Here is a 21,736-nt window from a genome sequence, read left to right as displayed (position 1 = left end):
AGTACTTTAAAAACTGCTGATGCACTGGGATGGGACAACCATCTCCAGGGTTTACAGAGAATGGTCCTGAAGAAGAGAAAATATACAGTGAGCGGCAGTTCTGTGGGCCCAAATGCATTGTTGAGGGCAGAAGTCAGAGGAGAATGGCCAGACTGGTTGGAGCTGAAAGGAAGGCAACAGTAACTCAAATAACCACTAGTTGCAACCGAGGTATGCAGAAGAGCATCTCTGAATGCACAACACGTCCAACATTGAGGCGGATGTGCTACAGCAGCAAAAGACCACACTGGATGCCACTACTGTCAGTTAGGAACAGGAAACTGAGGCTACAATTCGCACAGGCTCACCAAAATTGGACAATAGAAGATTGGAAAAACGTTGCCTGGTCTGATGAGTCTCAATTTCTGCTGCAACATTCAGATGGTGGGGTCAGAATTTGGCATCAACAACATGACAGCATGGATCCATCCTGCCTTGCATCAACTGTTCAGGGTGGTGGTGGTGGTGGTCTCATGGTGTGAGAGATATTTTCTTGGCACACTTTAGGCCCATTAGTACAAATTGAGCATCGTGTCAACGCCACAGCCTACCTGAGTATTGTTGCTGACCATGTCCATCCCTTTATGACCACAGTGTACCCATCCTTGGATGTCAACTTCCAGCAGGTAAACTCGCCATGTCATAAAGCACAAATCATCTCAGACTGGTTTCTTGAACATGACAATGAGTTCACTGTACTCAAGTGGCCTCCACAGTCACCAGATCTCAATCCAATACAGCATGTTTGGGATGTGATGGAACGGGAGATTTACATCACAAATGTGCAGCTGACAAACACTATCATGTCAATTTGGATCTCTGAGGACTATTTCCAGTACCTTGTTGAATTTATGCCACAAAGGATTAAGGCAGCTTTCTGAAGGCAAAAGGGGGTCTAAAATGGTACTAGTAAGGTGTACCTAATAAAGTGGCCGGTGAGTGTATGACCAGTGTTATCTTGCGCCTAATAACCGCTTTGCTGCTGGAAGGGCATCCGTTGCATATAAAAAAAAATACCAGAGTAGTTGGTGGTTCATTCTGCTGTGATGAACCCAGATAAATCAAAGACTAAGCCAAAGAAAAAAAGTGTCACTGAAATCTGTACCTGTCTCTCTGCTGTCTCAGGTTAGCAGTGAGTGCAATGGCAATGTTGTCCCACGCTGTCGTGGTTTGCCCCTGTACAGGGGAATCACAACCGAGCCTGTTCCAGCACTCCAAAAACACAGCCTTCCACTTCTCTTCAGAGTGAACTGCTAACCGGCCCAGTTTACTGCACACAAACTCATTAACATATAGGTTCTCCATCTAAAATCATAATGTAACAAAAAATTTGAGTACGCTTCACAGATCAACAATGCTCTTACAGTGCATGACCCTTCTCCTTGTCTGAGTCGTACAGGCTGGGTTTGTAGTAGGAACCTGACATCTTTAGCCCGGTTCCCCAAACTCCACAAAAAGAGCCTTCAATATAGTCTCCATTCGGCATGGTCAACACACCCTGTGGAGAGAAGACAAAAAGTTTTGGGACATCTGCCTTTACATGCACATTAAAGCTAATGACAAACTGTATGGACAAACTGTATGGTTTATTATGCAGTTGAAAAAGATTCAAAGTAAATCGGCACACTGCCACTTTAGCTCTCAAAAAAATTTTAATGTCAAAATTACAAAATCACAACGTTTCGACCGACATGGTCTTCATCAGGTAAAGCGTTGCAAATGGAAGTCCTCCAGAAATAGTCAAACATGAGACACTGTTGTAAAGATCCTCCACGAATTGTTTTTAAACGAGCTCCTAATGTGCGACAAATGATAGTGAGAGCAGATCAAGGTTCCGATCGGTCGGATAATCCTTTCTCAGTCCCTGAAGGTAACTATAGATGTGGTCAATGCGCACAGTGTAATTTTACAACCAAATGTCAGTTTTTTAGTCATCCACATTCAGGTAAGCAATTAAAGATTAAAGGTGTGATTTCATGCAACACAAAAAATGTGATCTATATGATTAAATGTCCTTGTGGTTTAGCCTATATAGGTAAAACAAGACGGTGTTTAAAAACACGAATTGCTGAACACAGAAGTAATATACGATTAAACGATCAACGAAATCCTATCGCCGTTCATTTTAATGCATTGAAACATAACCTTGCGACTTTGCGATATATTGGCATTGAACAAGTGAAGGTGCCGAGAAGGGGTGGCGATGTTGACAGACTTTTATTACAGAGGGAAGCTTTTTATATTTTTACATTTACACACTAAACACTTTATCCCCGAGAGGTTTGAATTTGGATTTTGATTTAAAATCCTTTTTGTAAGTGTATTTGCATGCTATATTGTTGTATACTTTTCCCATAGATGGGTTGCGGCTGGAAGGGCATCCGCTGCGTAGAGACTTGCTGGATTAGTTGGCGGTTCATTCTGTTGTGGCGACCCCGGATTGGTAAAGGGACTAAGCTGACAAAAAAAAGAATGAATGAATTGTTGTATACTAAATATGTACATAATGTTCTTGCCCCTAGATCTACTGGCCTTCTGTTTGATTGATGTGATTTTGTGCAGGTGTGATGCGCTATATCTATTTAGCCTATAGAATACTGTCTCCGAGGAATTCTATAGTGAGAATTTGTATTTGTATTTTAAATGTCTGTTTGTAATGGTGTGCATGTTTTTCACATTGTTTAGATGTATATTATTGTATGCAAATGTTCCTGTTTACCGGCTTGTTAGCTGATTGTGATAATTGACTGCAGGTGCTGTGTAGAGCTGTTTGACTATTTCTGGAGGACTTCCATTTGCAACGCTTTACCTGATGAAGACCATGTCGGTCGAAACGTTGTGATTTTGTAATTTTGTAATTTTGACATTAAAATTTTTTTGAGAGCTAAAGTGGCAGTGTGCCGATTTACTTTGAATCTTTTGCTACTTATGTTTGTCTTTTGATCGTGCACCTGCCTTCAAGATTTTTCTAGATGTGCGCACATTTCTGTTTTTTGCATTATTATGCAGTTGGCCACCATTTGAGGCTATAACAGCTTCAACTGTTGAAGGCTTTCCAAAGTGTTTAGGGGAAATTTTGACCATTCTTCAAGAACAGCAGTGCCCAAACACGCTCCTGGAGGAAAAAGTAAGAGCTTGTTTAGCTAGCCTAGGTGTGTCTGATTGGGGCTGGAACTAAACTTTGCAGGACACCGGCCCTCCAGGGCCGAGTTTGGGCACCTCTGTATTAGAAGGACATTTATGAGGCCAGACACCGATGTTAGATGAGAAGACATGGCTTACAGCCTAAGTAATTCCAAAAGTGCTCATTTAGGTTGATGTCAGGACTCTTTTCAGGCCAGTCCATTTCCTCCACACCAATCTCGCTCATTCATGTCTCTTTGGACTTTGCTTTTTACACTGTCATGTTTTTACATGATGTCATGTTGAAACAGAAAGGGGCATTGACCAAACATTTCCCACAAAGTTGGGAGCATGAAATTGGACAAAATGTCTTGGTATGCTGAAGCATTAAGAACTATGGGGCCAAGCCCAACCCCTGAAAAACAACGCTGCACCAAAACCCCCCATCCAGCAAATTTTACATTTGGCACTATGTGTAACCACCAATCCCAGATTTATCCATTTGACGGCCAGACAGAAAAGCATTGGTGATGCAAGTGTTGGATGCAGCCGCTTAGTCAGAAACCCATTCATTGAATTCAAATTCCAAGCACTGTTCTTGAGGCAACATGAAGCTTTTGGCTTCTGCACACTAACCCCATTTTATGAGTTTATGAGTTTACTATAATAATGCAACAGTTGACCATGGAATATTTAGTAGTGAGGAATTCTCACAAATGAACTACCTATAACATTATCATGCTTGAATTCCCCGAGCTCCAAAGAGCAACCAATTTTTTCGCAAATGTTTGCAGAAGAAATCTGCATGCCTTCTAGGGTTGCATGATACTGGAATTCAGTACCAGTCAATACTGACATTTTAAAAACATTTCCCGCTAACTATTGAGCGCTACTAAGCACATTCCTAAACAGCGCTGATTTGCCATAGTGTTCACGTGCTTAACAGAAATGACTGTGATGGGCCGTGAAGGTCATCAGTTCACCAAACTCACCACTGTTTACTGAGTGTAACCACAGATACAGGGACACTGGAGCGTTTCAAAGACACGTCGAATAGCTGGTTTGATTATAAGCTGGCATTTGAGCGATCTGCTGATGAATCACAACTTCAAAACGCTCCAGTGTTCCTTTATCTGTACTTACACTCACGCGGCATTCACATGAGGTGTCAGCATCAACGCTTCCTATTCACTTTGAATGGGTGACGTCAGGCGTTGCAGAACTGCATTGTGATCTGTCAGCGCCGCTTCAGTGGCGTTGCTGACTGTAGAGGTAGGAAATTTCTCAATTTTTTAAGAACCAATGGGCTCAACAGCCAATTAGATCGCTTTATGGAAATACTCCAGCTCAGACATTAGTAGCCAGTTGCAGACTAAATTCATCAGACACGCCATCCGTCAAGCGTTGACGCTGAAGCACCATGTGAATGCACTGTCAGTAAACAGAAGTGAGTTCGGTGAACTGATGACCCTAATGGCCAATCACAGTCATTTCTGTTGAGCATGTGAACACAATGGCAAATCAGCGCTGTATAAGAACACGCTCAACAGCACTTAAATGTTAGTGGGAAATTGACATTTTTTTAATTTAAGTATCGATTGGTACCGAATTCCAGTATCATGGCAAACTTATTGCCTAGTGCTTTCTATTATACACCTGTGGAAATGGAAGTGATATGAACATCTGATTCAATGATTTGGAGAATTTTACCAAAATACCAAAATTCCAAATACTTTTATTCATCAAGGAAGCCTGAAATTAATAAAAATTATATGGTAATGACTAAAAATGTTACAAAATAAATGCAGATTTTAACCTTATATTCCTAAAAAAAATACTTCTGAAAATCATCATGCGTGGGTTTCCTCCGGGTGCTCTGGTTTCCCGGACAGTCCAAAGACATGTGGTACAGGTGAATTGGGTAGGCTAAATTGTCCGTAGTGTTAGAGTGTGTGTCAATGTGTGTGTGGATGTTTCCCAGGGATGGGTTGCGGCTGGAAGGGCATCCACTGCGTAGAAATTTGCTGGATAAGTTGGCGGTTTGTTCCGCTGTGGCGACCCCGGATTAATGAAGGGACTAAGCCGACAAGAAACTGAATGAATGAATCATCAAGAGTCACTCGTTGTTGACATTGACTTTTTTTTTTTGTGTGTGTAAATTTTGGTAATACTGCATTATAGTTGACTTCATGTTATATATTTTAACCAAATATCTGTCATTTTTTTTGCTCTATTACTATTTTACACTTTTAAACCATATTAAAACAGAAAACTGTTACTTTAATGTTATATTTTTCAAAAGTGATTTTACAATATTTTCAATTAGATGAATGCAGCCTTGATGAGCTTAAGATACTTTTTTAAAAACCCTGAATTTGTGCACAGTGTTATTGTAAATTGTAAACTGGAAACGTGTTTGCGAACATTACGAATCACCTTTCCATTAAGAGTCCAGTCTTCTAAAAACTCTCCTTCAAATGTAGTGTCATCTTCAGAGAGTAACACCCCAGTACCCTTAAAAGAAATCAAATAACAAGACAAATAATATTATTGCCTCATACTTTAAAAGCAAATAAGAATATTTGTGTTATGTTTTGATATTTTAAGAGCGTTAAAAGAGTCAGTATGTACAGTATGAACTTTCATGTATTCAACATTTTTATTACCAACATGCAAATAACACAATCAATTCTTCCACACCTTTAACATTTAATAACAAAATATGGTTTTATTTAACAAATATATTACAATATTTGATTAAGTGGTCACTGCTGTATAAAACACAATATATTGCAAATACACTTGGAAAATCCACAATATAATTAAAAATATGTGCTTATGTGATTCTCACCATCATTTTGTTGTTGCTGAATGCACCTTCATAGTATAGGCCAAATTGTGTAACAACAACTCCGTTCCCCTGCCGTTGATCATCCAGCCACATGCCCATATACTTCTCTCCTCTGACACAGTTAAAACACAGTTACTGTACTGCACATATTTTTATACATGTCTGAAAATATTTAATATATTTAATACCCTTGTCAACTGTTAACAACCATGAATTTGAATGTTAACAAAGCATTAGTGAATGTTGAACAATGATTAATAAATGCTCTACAAGTAGTTAAAGTTAGTAAATACATTAACTAATGAAACCTTATTGAAAAGGGTGACCTAGATATTTCACCATTTTGAGAGATTTCTGTCAACAACATTAATTATGACATATTTAGCTCAGTGTATTTTCATTTTAGGCCTGTTATAAATTAATAATTACTAAACATCTAGCATCGATTACTTTTTGTTAATACAAGATAGTGTTTTTGTGTTTTGCAATGTGAGGGGCATACTTGACATTGTCAGCTCGTACATCGGGGAAAAAAAACAATTAAGATATTTTTCTGAAATAATGCATATCACACACTGCTAGTCCACTGATATTATTTTTTAAATCTTGATCCGTGTCATCAGATTTAAATAATATTTAGTGTATTTTGCATATTTCTGATAGCCTCTATTGTAATCCAAACTACTAGAAATAGGTTTTGCATTAAAATATTTAATTCAATTCAGCTTTATTTGTATAGCGCTTTTACAATGTAGATTGTTTCAAAGCAGCTTCACATATATGGTCATAGTAACTGGATCAGGGTAGTTCAGTTTTTAGTGTTTAAGTAAATATTGTGCATTGTTTCGAGGCACAAGGCTGGGGAAGCTTACAGAAAAATTTCTGCTGCTCTGAAAGTTCCAATGAGCACAGTGGCCTCCATCATCCGTAAGTGGAAGATTTTTGGAACCACCAGGACTCTTCCAAGAGTCCTGTGCAGCAATCCACCAATCAGGCCTGTATGGTAGAGTGGCCAGACGGTAGGCACTCCCTAGTAAGAAATTTGCCAAACGGCATCTAAAGGACTCTCAGACCATAAGAAACTAAATTCTCTGGTCTGAAGAGACTAAACTTGAACTCTTTGGAGTCAATGCCAGGTGTTACGTTTGGAGAAAAACAGGCACCGCTCATCACCAGTTTAATACCATAACTACAGTGAAGCATGGTGGTGGCAGCATCATGCTGTGGGGATGTTTTTCAGCAGGAGGAACTGGAAGACTAGTCAGGATAGAGAGAAAGATGAATGCAGCAATGTACAGAGATATCTTGAATGAAAACCTGCTTCAGAGTGCTCTTGACCTCAGACTGGGGCAACGGTTCATCTTCCAGCAGGAAAATAACCCAAAGCACACCGCCAAAATATCAATGGAGTGACTTCACAACAACTGGGTGAATGTCCTTGAGTGACCCTCCCAGAGCTAAGAGGAATGTGCAAAAATTCCTAAAGACAGGTGTGCCAAGCTTGTGGCATCATATTCAGAAAGACTTGAGGCTGTAATTGCTGCCAAAGGTGCAACAACAAAGAATGGAGCAAAGGCTGTGAATATTGTTGTACATGTGATTTTTCTGTTTTTTTTATATATAAATTTTCAACAATTCCACAAAATCTTTTTTCACATTGTCATTATGGGGTTTTGTGTGTAGAATTTTGAGGAAATAAATTAATTTAATCCATTTTGGAATAAGGTGTAACAACAAAAAATGTAGGAAAAGTGAAGCGATATGAACACTTTCTGAATGCATTGTATATCTAAATATATATTATTCATGTTTTTTAATTTTTGAATTATTTTAATTTGTATTATTTAATATTTATTACAATAATTAAGATGTTTATTAATTTATTTAATTCATTTTCTTCCCATTATGGGTTGCTGAGAGAGGTGATTATTAGGTACTTATTAGGGAAGTGCTGATGAGTAACAATTTAAGATTTATGTTGTAATATACTGACTTCATGTATCATGTAGAAAATTCAATAAATAAACATAAAACATTTAAAAACAACAATGTGCTTCAACCATTCTGTGAATGAATCTTTACAGTCTATTTGCATACCGTGTGATGTCATCAAAAACTCCATAGCCAGACTTTTTGTCGTACTGCCACTGGCCGATAAAGACACTGGGAGAGGTGGAATTCAGCTTCCCACTACGCAGCATCCCATGACCATGACGCATGTTGTCTTGAAATGAGCCTTCATACACTTCACCAGAGGCATATCTGAACACAAACACACACTTTGCGTCAGTTCCAGGAAATCAAATTAAAATGAATTTTCATCTAAGATGCATAACATTAATAGACAGTGGTGGTCAAGATATTTACAATGTTACAAAATTAAAAGACTCAATGCTGTTCTTTTGAACTTTATGATCGTCATACAATCCTAAGAAAAATGTATGATGATTTTCACAACAACGAAAAAATAAACAGACTAGCAAATATTTTTAAATGTAATAATATACAGTACAATGTTTCCCGAGCAGCAAGTTATCATCTCCGAATGATTTCTGAAGATTCAGACCATAACTAGCGTAAAATAAGGAGCAATAATGTAAAAAAACTTATGCTTTGCCAAGAATCAGGGTTCCACTCTCTCATAAACAGCAGATTCAAGGACTTTTAAAAATTCTCCCCATGTTTGCGTGGGTTTCCTCCAGGTGCTCCGATTTCCCCCACAGTCCAAAGACATGCGCTTTAAGTGAATTAGATTTACTAAATTGGCCGTAGTGTGTGTGTGAATGCGAGTGTGTATGGGTGTTTCCCAGTACTGGGTTGCAGTTGAAAGTGCATCCACTGTGTAAAACATATAAAACAGATTTAGTGACACCTAAGTGACTAAGCTGAAGAAAATTAATGAATAATAAATGAATGAATGAATGAATGAATGAATGAAGGAATGAATGACGGAGTAGTTTTTCCCTATTGGTTTGGCTCATTTCTTGTAACAGGGATTACATTCTCAAAACAACATGGACAAACCTCTAAAATACTTGGCAATTGTTCACAACAGACTTAATTTTCTCATTCATTTAATTAAATTGCAAATGTCTAAGTACATCTTTGCAAATGATTAAGTACAGCAGAATTTCCAATTGAACAGATCTAGTTGATCTAAACTGATTGTTGATTCTCAGTTCATTGGTTGTTTGCTCCAAAATATGTTAGCGTAATTTCATGGTATACGTCTTCACATGCACAATAGTCTGTTCAATTGTCAAAATTAGTCAAGAACATAATACCATGAATACCGTATATAAATCCGTGGAACATTTGATACATTTATTACAGCAACTGACAGTCAGGTGAAACTAGAACTTGACTAACAAAGGAGGAATTTCACACATCTCAGATGACCAATCAAGCACTGTAGGCTGCATATAGTCTTCATGTTTTTTTGTTTGTGTGTTTATATTACAATATATTTTGTTTTATTCTGATGTATGGAAATTACTTTATGTGTGTGGTTGATAATTGTTACAATTTCCTTGGCAGTATTAGTGCAATGTGTGATGTCAAACCTGGGAGGCTTCTCTTAAACTAAAATCCTTTTTAATAATTTTTTAAAAATCTTATACTTTTATTTTATTTAGTTTTATACACAATTGCATTCTGTCAAAAGACAAAAAACAGTCGAGTAACCATTTTCAAAAAGTGGGCTAAGACTTAAAGGTGGACATGAGGGATATTTCAATGGTCCTCTGCGATAGTGACAAAACAACTAAACATTTTGACTTGCGGTGCTTACACAATGCCAAAGAGACAAAGGATTTTGGGGGCACTGACTGTTTAGATGAGAAGAAAATTTAGTTTTGACACAAGAGCGAACAGGTTTGGGAAATATATGAGCTTTTGCAAGGGAGCTATAGTGTTCTGCTAAACTGTCAGACTGTTTTACAAAACAATCTTATAGAGAATGTTGAGAATGTAATTCCTGTTTGAAGAAATGAGCCAAACCAAATGAGAAAAACTGCAATACAATTTGTTGAATTCATTACTGGTGATATTCAAATGCGTTTTTTGAAAAATTGATTAAATCTGCATTATTTGTCAGTGTTATTGTACAAATCTTTTTTTTTAACTCTGTTTTTGACAGTTGTGTAAAATTGTTGAAGCCAAACCATAAACAAATTTAATTTCAAATTTAATTAAAGCCCTTTCAAGGACCCGTGTTTGTTTTTAAGCATTTTCCAGGCCTTAAATCCATGTCTGAAATTCAAGTACTTTTGAATACTTTCAAGAAGTGTGGGAACCCTGAAGAATAAATTATATTTATATTTATTATAATAATAACTTTACAGTATTTCACAGTATTTGACACGTTTATTTATTCTTATTTATTTATTCTGAAACATAAAAAACTCCTTTTAACTAACAGGATACATTCTCAAACAGAATTACACGCACATTACAAACAAAAAGCAAACCTGAATGTTCCAAAACCGTGCATCTTGCCATCTTTCCACTGGCCTTGATAATGATCACAGCTGTTCAGGGTTTTATTGGACACAACGTAATCTCCAAAACTGTGCAGAAAACAACAGTGAAATATTTCCAGGAATAGAAAGCATGCAATGTCAGCATAACAATCTGAAAAACACATTACTACTAACCCATCTTCAAAGCCGTTCTTGAATGTCCCCGTGTACATTCGTCCATCTGGCCATTTGACCACGCCCCTAAAACCCAAACACAGCCAATGATCATCTTCTCTTTTCTTTTTTTTTTTGGAAGTAGACATTGGCACCAACAATATTTGGTTCCATTTAAAAATGCGAATTAAATTTATGCGCAAATTGGAATATCCATAAAAGATGTGCAAATAAAGCAGTGTTTCCATTCAATAAGTCAAAGAGAATAAAATCGGCACTTCCTGATTAACCAGGCGCCAAACGTCAAAAGTAAAAACGGAATTTGCTGTGGTATGAAAAGCTGCGTGAATCTTTTTTTCATTTGATAAAGGACTAACGCCTCAGTAGACAAATGCCGACACGCAATAAACGAAAACGTAGCTATTGACCTACCGCCCATGGGGTTTCCCTGAGACCCATCGGCCATCATATTTGGCATCCTTTAGCCGACTGTCTTTGTAGAAGGTGTAGGATGCTGTCCGGGAGATGGGTGGATCTGCTCTCTGCGTCACCCCTGTAGAAGGAGGTATCCCATCATGCCCCAATCCACTGAGCGCCTGCTCTACCGCTTGGTTTATAGAACGAAGCCACTTTGCCTGGAAAGCAGAACATCCGCGTTTAGTCAACTAGACGGTTTTCTGAAAAGCTTATAATCATTCAAAGTCAAGTCTACTTTTTCAGCTGGTGATGAAGCCAGCAGAGCGAAGCTTTCCTCAGGCGAAGTCACTTTTAGGCCATATCTGCGGAGAAACAACACAATTATCATGCAAAATCAACCTTTGGAAGCTGTTTGGACAGTCATGTGTGTAGTATAGTGTGTACACAGCCATATTAGAGTAGTATAAACACATTAAGTCCTTTTTTATATTCTAATGGTAAATCAGATCCAAATTAGGGCTGCACGATATTGGACAAATCTAACATTGCGATATTTTTTTATTCTGCGATATAAATTAAGATATGAATACAATTTCACAAGAAGAGGACATATTGGGAGGATATAGTATAGAAGTGCAAAAATAAAATATAAACAATCTACAAACATATAGAAATTTAATAAAGAGGAAGGTACAAATGAAATAAACAGCATCTTTTTATTTTTGAAAGAGCCAAACTGTATTTAGGTATACAGTAATTGAATAATCAAATGTAAAACAATGATGCATAGTTTTCGTTTTATAAACAATTCAATGAAATTAATCGTTATTAATTAAGCAAAGTTACAATTTCTTATGTCTGAATGCTTTTAAAACCCAGACACAGTCACAGGCTTCAAAAAAACACTTGCGAAATTATAAATAATAGTCCGGACTTAGCATTGCGTGTATGCGTGATGTGACTATTGTGAGTGATCACATTCCGATATTGATGCTGAAACAATATATTGAGCAGCTTTAATCCAAATGCTAGCGATTTTAATGTAGCAGTTATCTCTGCCTATCGAATTGATTGATAGGCGTGTATTACCATGTCTCAGTATAAACGTGTATTATCAAGTCCAACCAACAGGATTTGCAAAGAAACTAGGATTAAAAGATCTGTTCTAACTCTCTGTGATCAGCTGCAACTCAAGAATGAGTTTTACAAGGTTAAACGTTTTTAAAACAGTGCATATTTGTAATAAAGACAGTAAAATCGCTATGTAATTCATTACCATAGGAATCACAAAATCTGCATAGTGTCAGTACAACTGCATACAAGGACACTACAATCAAACAACAGAAGTCTCGGTTTGTGGATGTTGAATCATGTTTATTTGTACAGTAGCATAATGGATATCCATACAGCAGCATACACTCACTGGCCACTTTATTAGGTCCACCTTACTAGTACCGGGTTGGACCACCTTTTGCATTCAGAACTGCCCTAATCCTTTGTGGCATAGATTCAACAAGGTACTGGTAATATTTCTGAGAGATTTTGGTCAATATTGACATGATAGCATCACACAGTTGCTGCAGATTTGTTGGCTGCACATCCATGATGTAAATCTCCCGTTCCACCACATCCCAAAGGTGGATTGAGCTCTGGTGACCGTGGAGGCCATTTGAGTACAGTGAACTCATTGTCATGTTCGAGAAACCAGTCTGAGATGATTCGCGCTTCATGACATGGTGTGTTAACCTGCTGCAAATACACACCATTACACCACCACCAGCCTGAATTGTTGATACAAGGCAGGATGGATCCATGCTTTCATGTTGTTAGCACCAAATTCTGACCCAACCATTCGAATGTCGGAGCAGAAATTGAGACTCATCAGACCGGGCAACATTTTTCCAATCTTCTATTGTCCAAATTTGGTGAGCCTGTGTGTATTGTAGCATCAGTTTCCTGTTCTTAGCTCACAGAAGTAGCAGCCGGTGTGGTCTTCTGTTGCTGTAGCCTATCTGCCTCAAGGTTGAAAGTGTTGTGCGTTCAGAGATGCTCTTACGCATACCTCGGTTGTAACGAGTGGTTATTTGAGTTACTGTTGCTTTTCTATCAGCTCCTCTGCTAAAAAAACAGCTTAAACCAGCATAGGCTGGTTTGCTGGTTTTAGCTGGTTGACCAGCCTGGTTTTGGATGGGTTTTGGTCATTTCCAGGCTGGTTTCCAGCTATTTCCAGCCTGGTCTTAGCTGGTCAGGCTGGGAGATGACCAGCTAAAACCAGCTTGATCAGCCTAACCAGGCTGTGAGCCCAGCCAAAACCAGCTGTGTCCAGCTTAAACCTGGCAGGTCAAGCTGGTTTTAGCTGGTCATTTTCCAGTCTGACCAGCTAAGACCAGGCTGGAAATGGCCAAAACCCCTCTAAAACCAGGCTGTTCAACCAGCTAAAACCAACCAACCAGCTTAGGCTGGTTTAAGCTGGATTTTTCAGCAGGGTTGAACCAGTCTGGCCATTGTCCTCTGACCTCTGGCAACAACAAGGCATTTGCGCTTACAGAACTGCCGCTCACTGGATATTTCCTCTTTTTTGGACCATTCTCTGTAAAACCTAAAGAGGGTTGTGCGTGAAAGCTGGTTGTGCGTGTTTCTGAAATACTCAGACCAGCGTGTCTGGCACCAACAACCATGCCACGTTCAAAGTCACTTAAATCACCTTTCTTCCCCATTCTGATGCTTGGATTGAACTACAGCAGATCATCTTGACCATGTCTACATGCCTAAAAGTAGCTGGTGAGTGTATACTTATATCCTGTCACATTTGCTGCAAGTAGCAAAAACGTGTGTATGTGTGTGGCTCATTCATCGTAGCAGAAAGTCTGAATAAACTCTATAACAACTACTTCAAATAACCATTGGGAAACTTTCTGGCTCAACCTTACTGCAGTATTTTCGACTCAGAAACTGGATCTCTGCCTCATTTGAGTCGCTGTCTGTGTCTGTCATTGTGCTGCGTTTATCTAACACATTAGAAGCAGACACGTATATTGGTATGGGGGACAGAAAGAAACTCCCTAGATCATTTGCAAAACATTTCTGACCCCAAAATTGACACATTCCGCAGGGTATAATGTAGGGTCTGATGGGCATTTTGAGCTGAAACTTCAAACACATTCTGAAGACACCAAAGGCTTATTTTACATCTTGTATAAGGGGCTCTCTTTAAGACACATAAAACACAATTTATAGTAAAAATAAAAGTGATTGCTTCACTCACACGCCTGTGCTCTCCTCAGAAATTGGCTCCACCCACAGCGTAGCCAATGGAAAAATGTGATGGGTGGAAAACTGTAAAAATTTGATACAAATGTAACATTGTAACACAACTTATGCAAGAACAATATGCAGACAATCCATTCCCTGGGATTTACACTACTGCTGATTCAGATGCACAGTGTATTATTGCTATGGTAGTTGTCAGTAAATTTTAAGAGATTTGTATATAGATTGATATAATAGGCATTACATCACATTTGCCTTAAAGGGACAGCTCAACAAAAAAATTACATTTCCTCACAGTCAAGTGGTTCTTTCACTTTTATGAATTTGTTGAACTCAAAACAAAGTATTATGAAGAAATCTTAGAAAAAAAGCAGCACTTGACATCAATAGTATCAACAAAAATATACTATAGACTACCTGACAAAAGTCTCGTCACCTATCCACGTTTTAGGAACAACAAATAATAACTTGATTTCTAGTTGATCATTTGGTATCAGAAGTGGCTGATATGAAAGGCAAAGGCCTCTATATTACGCTTATTTTATCAAAATAAAATATGATCATGTCTTGATTTTTAATTATTTAATTAGGACAGTAAGATCTGACTTTGCGTTGACAAAAGTCTTGTCACTTAACATAAATGATGTACAGTATTGAATATACTGTAAAGTCATGGTGCAGTGGAGAAATAATTAACATTGTGTATGACTCCCATGGGCTTGGAGGACAGTATCCATACATCTGTGCAATGACTCAAATAACTTATTAATAAAGTCATCTGGAATGGCAGAGAAAGCGTTCTTGCAGGACTCCCAGAGTTCATCAAGATTATTTGGATTCATGTTTAATGCCTCTTCCTTCATCTTACCCCAGACATGCTCAATAATATTTATATCTGGTGACTGGGCTGGCCAGTCCTCCAGCACCTTGACCTTCATGCTTTTAGGATCATTGATGTGGAGGTTGAAGTATGAGAAGCAGCGCTATCCTGCTGAAGAGTTTGCCCTCTCCTGTGGTTTGTAATGTAATGGCCATCATCTCTGCACTTCTCCCACATGCACCCATGCTGAATGTAACACCAAACCATGATTTTTTCTTTACCAAACTGACTGATTTCTGTGAGAATCTTGGCTTCATGTTGGCTCCAATAGTATTTCTGCACTATTAGTGATGATTGGGATGCAGTTTAATAGATGATTCATCTGAAAAATCTACCTTCTGTCACTTTTCCAAATGATCAACTAGAGGTCAAGTTATTATTTGTTGCTCTTACAACTGGGATCGTTAACAAGCCTTTGTAAGGTAGTGTAAGAGTCAATAGCTATTCTTTCAAGCATTCTTCAGAATATCTTGTTTTGTGTTCAACAGTTTTGTGTGAACTATCCCTTTGATGTACGTATAAACAAAAACGAATAACATTATTTCAATGTAATCTTTGGCAAAGGCCAAATTAAATATCAGTTTCTCATACTGTATATCATTACATAACTGTTCAAAACTTTGTGGTTTAAATTTTGAAGTAAAATTAGTGCTTTTAAGGGCTATTTTTATTCATTTTTAGCAGCCATTAGAAGCTAAAATAAAACTAAATACAATACTGTAACATTTAAAGGGCTGCAATTAGTGTTTTATTTTAGTGGTAAAAGATAATAGAATACTACAGAATAAATATACAACTTAATGGTGTCAAAACAAGTAAGTTATAAGATATTCTATGACAGTAGCATTTGAAAATTAAAAATGCTGAACAAATGGTTCTTTTTTTCCCCAAAGGATGAAAAAGGTGTAATGCTGTAAAGGTCAAACAGACACATACAAACACTCTATGAGGTATCAAAGGGAGCAAAACAGAGCAAAATAATGAATTATCATGTCAAATACTCACTGACACATTCACTAGTACAGCACTCAGCATTAAACAGAACCACTACTGTTTAACATAAACCGTCCAGCACAACATGCCCTCTATCACAACCAGATACAGGTACATTTATGCAGAGGTGCTTTATCAGATCTGTAACAAAGGGTTTACAAGCAGGAAGCCTCAGAATGAACCCAGACAGATGTACTGTCATCTTACTAAGCTTTCAAACACACCAAAAAACAAGACATTTTAGAAAAGGTAGACTCTAAATGGGAATTCTAATCAAAATCTACAGTTTCAAACTGAACTCTGTTACAAATACTACATCATTTTAGATAATAACATTCTTTAAAGGAATATTCTGGGTTAAATGCAACTTAAGCGGTGTATCGCTTTGACTCATCCATCAGTTTAAAGTGCATCCGGAAAGTATTCATAGAGCTTCACTTTTTCCACATTTGTTATGTTACAGCCTTTTTCTAAAATGGATTAAATTCATTTATTTCCTCAAAATTTTACACACAATACCCCATAATGACAATGTGAAGAAAGATTTCTTGAAATTGTTGCAAGTTTATAAAAAATAAATAAATAAATCACATGTATATAAGTATTCAAAGCCTTTACCTGTGAAGCTCTAAATTGAGCTCAGGTACATTCTGTTTCCACTAATCATTCTGAGATGTTTCAGCAGCTTAATTGGAGTTCACCTGTGGTAAATTCAGTTGATTGGACATGATTTGAGGCATACACCTGTCTATATAAGGTCCCAGGGTTGACAGTGCATGTCAAAGCACAAACCAAGCATGAAGACAAAGGAATTGTCTGTAGACCTCCGAGACAGGATTGTCTCGAGCCACAAGGCTGTGGGAAGGGAAACTTACAGAAAAATTCTGCTGCTCTGAAAGTTTCAATGAGCAAAGTTGCCTCCATTATCCATAAGTGGAAAATGTTTGGAACCACAAGGACTCTTTCTAGAGCTGGCCAGCCATCTAAGCTGAGTGACTGGGGAAGAAGGCACCGCTCATCACCAGGCTAATACCATCCCTACAGTGAAGCATGGTGGTGGCAGTGTTTTGCTGTGGGGATGTTTTTCAGCAGCATTAACTGGAAGACTAATCAGGATAGAGGGAAAGATGAATGCAGCAATGTACAGAGACATCCTGAATGAAAACCTGCTTCAGAGTGCTCTTGACCTCAGACTGGGGCAATGTTTCATCTTCCAGCAGGACAATGACCCAAAGCACACTGCCTAAATATTAATGAAGTGCCTTCACAACAACTCGGTGAATGTGCTAGAGTGGCCCAGCCAGAGCCCAGACCTAAATCCTATTATAGAATTTTGAGGAAATAAATGAATTTAATCCATTTTGGAATAAGACTGTAACATAAAAAAATGTGGAAAAAGTGAAGCACTATAAATACTTTCCGCATACACTGTATATAGTTGAAATATGTTGTTGTTTTAAAAAAAATTACAGATCTTTAAAAAAATACCAAAAAATAAATACTTACTAAACTTATTTTATTTAAATGAAAATGGAAATTAGAAAACATAAAGAATTAATAAAATATAAAAGCATTTCTCAATAGTTATGTTTCTGTCCACATATTTTAATATTTATTTTTTATCACAAAAAATGTCAAGATGCACATAAGATCTTAAAATGCATATATAAAACTTATTCAAACAGTCAGAGCTGCTAATTTTTCATACAATATTACAATATTCACAAACTACTTTGTACCAAATGAATTCCTAACTGTGCTACTTAAAACTCATAGAACAGAAGATGCGACTGGTCCGCTAATTAGTTCATTTATTCAGTCTTAATTATTGCTGTTTTAGTTGTCAAAGGCTATCATCAATTGTTGATAATGTTTTTGCAAACATCATTCATCTAAACACAAGATAAAAAGACAGCAATTGCTTTTGCTATCTGTCTGTGCGCTCCACGAGGCACAAGTCAGCTAAATTATATTAGAAAAGAGGACCTAACGCTTCCCTGGATACACAAATGTTCATTTTTATTATTAATAAATGCACCAGTTTCCCAAGACATGACATATTCGTTTCCTTGGAATAGAAGCGGTTCTTAATAATTATTTGTATTATATTGTAATTTTCCACATAACTGTCATTCACGAATTTGGATGAAAAATTGCTAATATTGCTTAACATACACATATTTCTTTGTTTTAAATGCAGGATGAGCCTAAATTAGCCTGTAATTTAATTCTAATCAATCAGATTCCCTAAGTAAAGTTTGATTTAACTGGGAATATTCCTTTAACAAAAGTATTGGTCAAACACTACAGCTGTAGGGTGCATCCTTGGGCACTAGGGGACAGTCTGCTATTGGGAAACTCTTTATTCATATACGGTCCATACTTACAAGACTCTTATAGGGGACCATACCCTACCAAAACAAAGATAAACATCACTACAATATCAGTCATTGGAAACAGATTGTTAGTCTGGTCCTATAAGCGAATGAAAAGCAGAAGTGAAAACATTGTGTAAGGAAAAAAAAGGATGAGATTAACAGAAAAGGCAGAGATAGAGCTGAAATGAAACTGAAATGATAGTAAAAGGGATGTGTAAAGACAAAGAGCAAACCTGAGCATGAACGAGTGCGTCGTTGAAGAGGATGAACCAGTTGACGGAAAAACGGCCTGCGTTTTGAAGAGTCAAAGCCTTATTACTGCTTTCACAGATCAGCCGACGAGACGGTTTACGCAGAGAGTCCTGAAAGAAGAAAAGACTTTATTAATTAACAACCCAAAGTCATTGGAAAAGTATGGCTTAGCCTATGATTTTTACAAAACGCAAAGTATGTTTTGTTGCACGTTTCAGAAGATAAATCCACTAGAGGGCGCTATTTACAGTTTTACAAATCTAAAATACGTCGCTTCTGGTTAGTTTTGTTACCCGTTACAGATACACGTCTTTTTTGTTCATGTCGACAAGAAGGTTGGGCTTGTGCGAAATGTAATTTTCAGTCCTGCTTCCGCAAAAATTCTGCCCCCATCCTTTAAAATATATTTTATTTTTCTACCGCCTGCAATATTCAAGTTTTGTCCCCCACCCACCCCCAAAATCCCACAGGTACACACATAAGTTGTTTTATTTTCACTGCTTCGTCCCGCTAGTCTATTTGTTTCACGTGCTTCCATTTTCAAGTTAAATAAAAAAGAAACAAAAAACAAAAATGTTGAGTTTAATTACATGGAATGATGAACAAGAACATAGAAATACAGTTAGAACGGTTCGAAATAGGCTATATATTTATATAAATAAACATTGATTTCTCAAACGGTCAAACAGAAAAGCATGTGGCCTAAAGGCTGATTAATACTTCTGCGTCAAGCGCACACGTATGCTACGGCTCAGCCTATGTGTGGACGCATAGCCCTCATCGTGGCCGTCGGCGTCTCTAACGCGCACCTCTCAAAAAATGTAACTACACGTCGCAACGGTGCACTGTGCAAGCTCTATGATTAATCGGCTTGGTGGCGCTGATTAGTGTGGGTGAGATCGAGAGCCGCGCGAGTCCATTGGAGTGAGTGTTTACAAGTGTGGAGTCCCGTGAAGGAGCTCCAGATGAAAAGTTTTGTATTGTGTTTACCTCATGATTAAAGTTGTTGCATGTTTGCCGGTTCCTGCCTCAAAATGAGCGAGTTTGAGCCACTTGTACGTTAAGGAAGCGTTCAGAAAAAACAAAACACCAGCGAAGAAACTCGACACAGAGGAACATAAACACATCACTGCCAACTAGCGTTTCAGAAGTGTTATTGCAGAGCAACAGAAACAATGCGCAGAAGTATAAATGCACAGCAACGCACGCTGCATGCGCCGTGGGTCATGCCAATCACTTGACGCAGAAATATAAAACAGGCTTAATGAAATAAAAACTATGTGCACAGCATAAAGAGCACTTGGATGTCTGCTGTGCATTAAACTGACAGGTGTGTGACAGGTAAAGCCCTTCACTCACGGTCATCTTTCCAGGAAAACTCTTCCAGAAGTGGAGCGTGTATTCAGCTTCCTTCCTTCTCCTCTTTAGATGAAGAGCCATGGATTCGAACTTTGAGCAAGCATCCTGCAGCTTCTGATAGTCCACAGAACTCTGTCACACACACAGACAAATATCAATTATAAGAAACAAAAAGTAGTCTGCATGCATTATTGTTATTTTCAATTTTTATATGACGCTGTTATCTCTTTTATTTTACAATTACACATAAAACATGAATAATAACGTGGCGAAGAAAAAAGTGTTTTACATGACAAAACAATTAATAATATTTGATAAATGTTGAGCACAAAATAAACAAATTAATTAATATACACAAATATTTATTATTTGCTGAATACATTTTATTTGTGTATGTAAACAAAAATGTTGACATTCTTTAAAATAAATAATAGATAATAACAATTAAAAAAAATCTTTATATAGAGAGAAAAATACTTAAAGATAAATATAAATAAAAAATAAAAAATATATTATTTTAATATATTATTATAATTTATTATTAATAAAATATACAAACAAACAAATTAAGAATTTATCAATAATAATATTGTTTGGCAGAATATATTTATAAATATATTTAAGTTTTTCTTGTTAAGGGAGATGTTACCATGGCAAATGTTCAGATGTTACCATGCATAAACAAACAAACAAACAAACAAACAAACAAACCAAATAAATAAATATTTAAATAAATAAAAAATAGGAATATATAAATAAGCATAAATAAGAATAAAAATAAGAAATCAAATACACAATAGTACAAATTACGAGAAAAGACATTCATTTATTATGCATAAACACTTTTCATGACTAAAGAAATTAATAAATACTAACTATACTAATTATAATATTAATATATTGTTCTAATATAAACATTTATTCCAAAATGAATGTAAATATGAACCCACCACCTCATAGCAGGTAGCTAGTTTGAGCAGCAGTCGTCCATATTCATGCAGGTGTTTTATGGGCAGGTAAAAGAGATGCGCCAGAACATCTGCCAAGGTCAAACCCTCTTCAGAACATTCAGACAACCTCTGAACAACCTCTGCTCCTTTCCCAAACACATCACTTCATACAGAGTCAGATACATAGATTATTAATTACAATCTGACATACAGTATATTAACATTTGTACTATGCAAAACCAGCATTCTTGAGCAATACATATAACTATCTTTCAATTTTTGGAGAAAATGTAAAATCTGACACACAGACACACTTACTGGCAAGGTTTGACAAGGGCTTGAAATCCTCCCATGACTAAAAGATCACCAACTGCAGAAGAGTACCTGTAGAACACAATGACTGCGTTTACATGGACATCAGAAATTAAATTATTTACCTTGATCTAAATAAGGCAGTAATATGATTAAGGTGTTTATATAAGTTGATTTTAGAATGTTTTCATTTTAGTACGTTTTAAAAAGTTGTTTATTTTTTTGTTCCGTTGAACCCAAAATCTTAAACTGGCTTAGAACAAGTCAAGGGTTATTAA

At 37.0% G+C, this 21,736-nt stretch overlaps 1 protein-coding gene across 6 annotated transcripts in view; it reads right to left on the bottom strand.

Annotated features, from left to right (window-relative positions):
* Positions 1-21,736, bottom strand: part of als2b (alsin Rho guanine nucleotide exchange factor ALS2 b) — a 64,946-nt gene that overhangs the window by 14,778 nt on the left and 28,432 nt on the right. For 3 of the 6 annotated variants that reach the window (XM_009302176.5, XM_009302175.5, XM_009302177.5), the window contains 15 exons: positions 21,465-21,530; positions 21,147-21,309; positions 20,197-20,328; positions 18,819-18,947; positions 18,595-18,618; positions 14,330-14,400; positions 11,360-11,426; positions 11,080-11,282; positions 10,669-10,734; positions 10,483-10,581; positions 8,111-8,275; positions 6,014-6,125; positions 5,599-5,676; positions 1,404-1,537; positions 1,145-1,309 (listed from right to left, as the gene is read on the bottom strand). In XM_009302176.5, coding sequence (XP_009300451.2) covers positions 1,145-1,309; positions 1,404-1,537; positions 5,599-5,676; positions 6,014-6,125; positions 8,111-8,275; positions 10,483-10,581; positions 10,669-10,734; positions 11,080-11,282; positions 11,360-11,426; positions 14,330-14,400; positions 18,595-18,618; positions 18,819-18,947; positions 20,197-20,328; positions 21,147-21,309; positions 21,465-21,530 — 1,674 coding nt within the window. The remainder of the gene's footprint in view (positions 1-1,144; positions 1,310-1,403; positions 1,538-5,598; positions 5,677-6,013; positions 6,126-8,110; positions 8,276-10,482; positions 10,582-10,668; positions 10,735-11,079; positions 11,283-11,359; positions 11,427-14,329; positions 14,401-18,594; positions 18,619-18,818; positions 18,948-20,196; positions 20,329-21,146; positions 21,310-21,464; positions 21,531-21,736) is intronic. The other 3 variants (XM_073953671.1, XM_005165740.6, XM_002662296.8) reach the window with 1 other exon arrangement.

Source organism: Danio rerio, chromosome 6 (assembly GCF_049306965.1).
Source record: "Danio rerio strain Tuebingen ecotype United States chromosome 6, GRCz12tu, whole genome shotgun sequence".
Classification (NCBI taxonomy): domain Eukaryota; kingdom Metazoa; phylum Chordata; class Actinopteri; order Cypriniformes; family Danionidae; genus Danio; species Danio rerio.
Note: the sequence above shows the minus strand (reverse complement) of the source record. Positions and strands in the feature narration are given on the sequence as shown.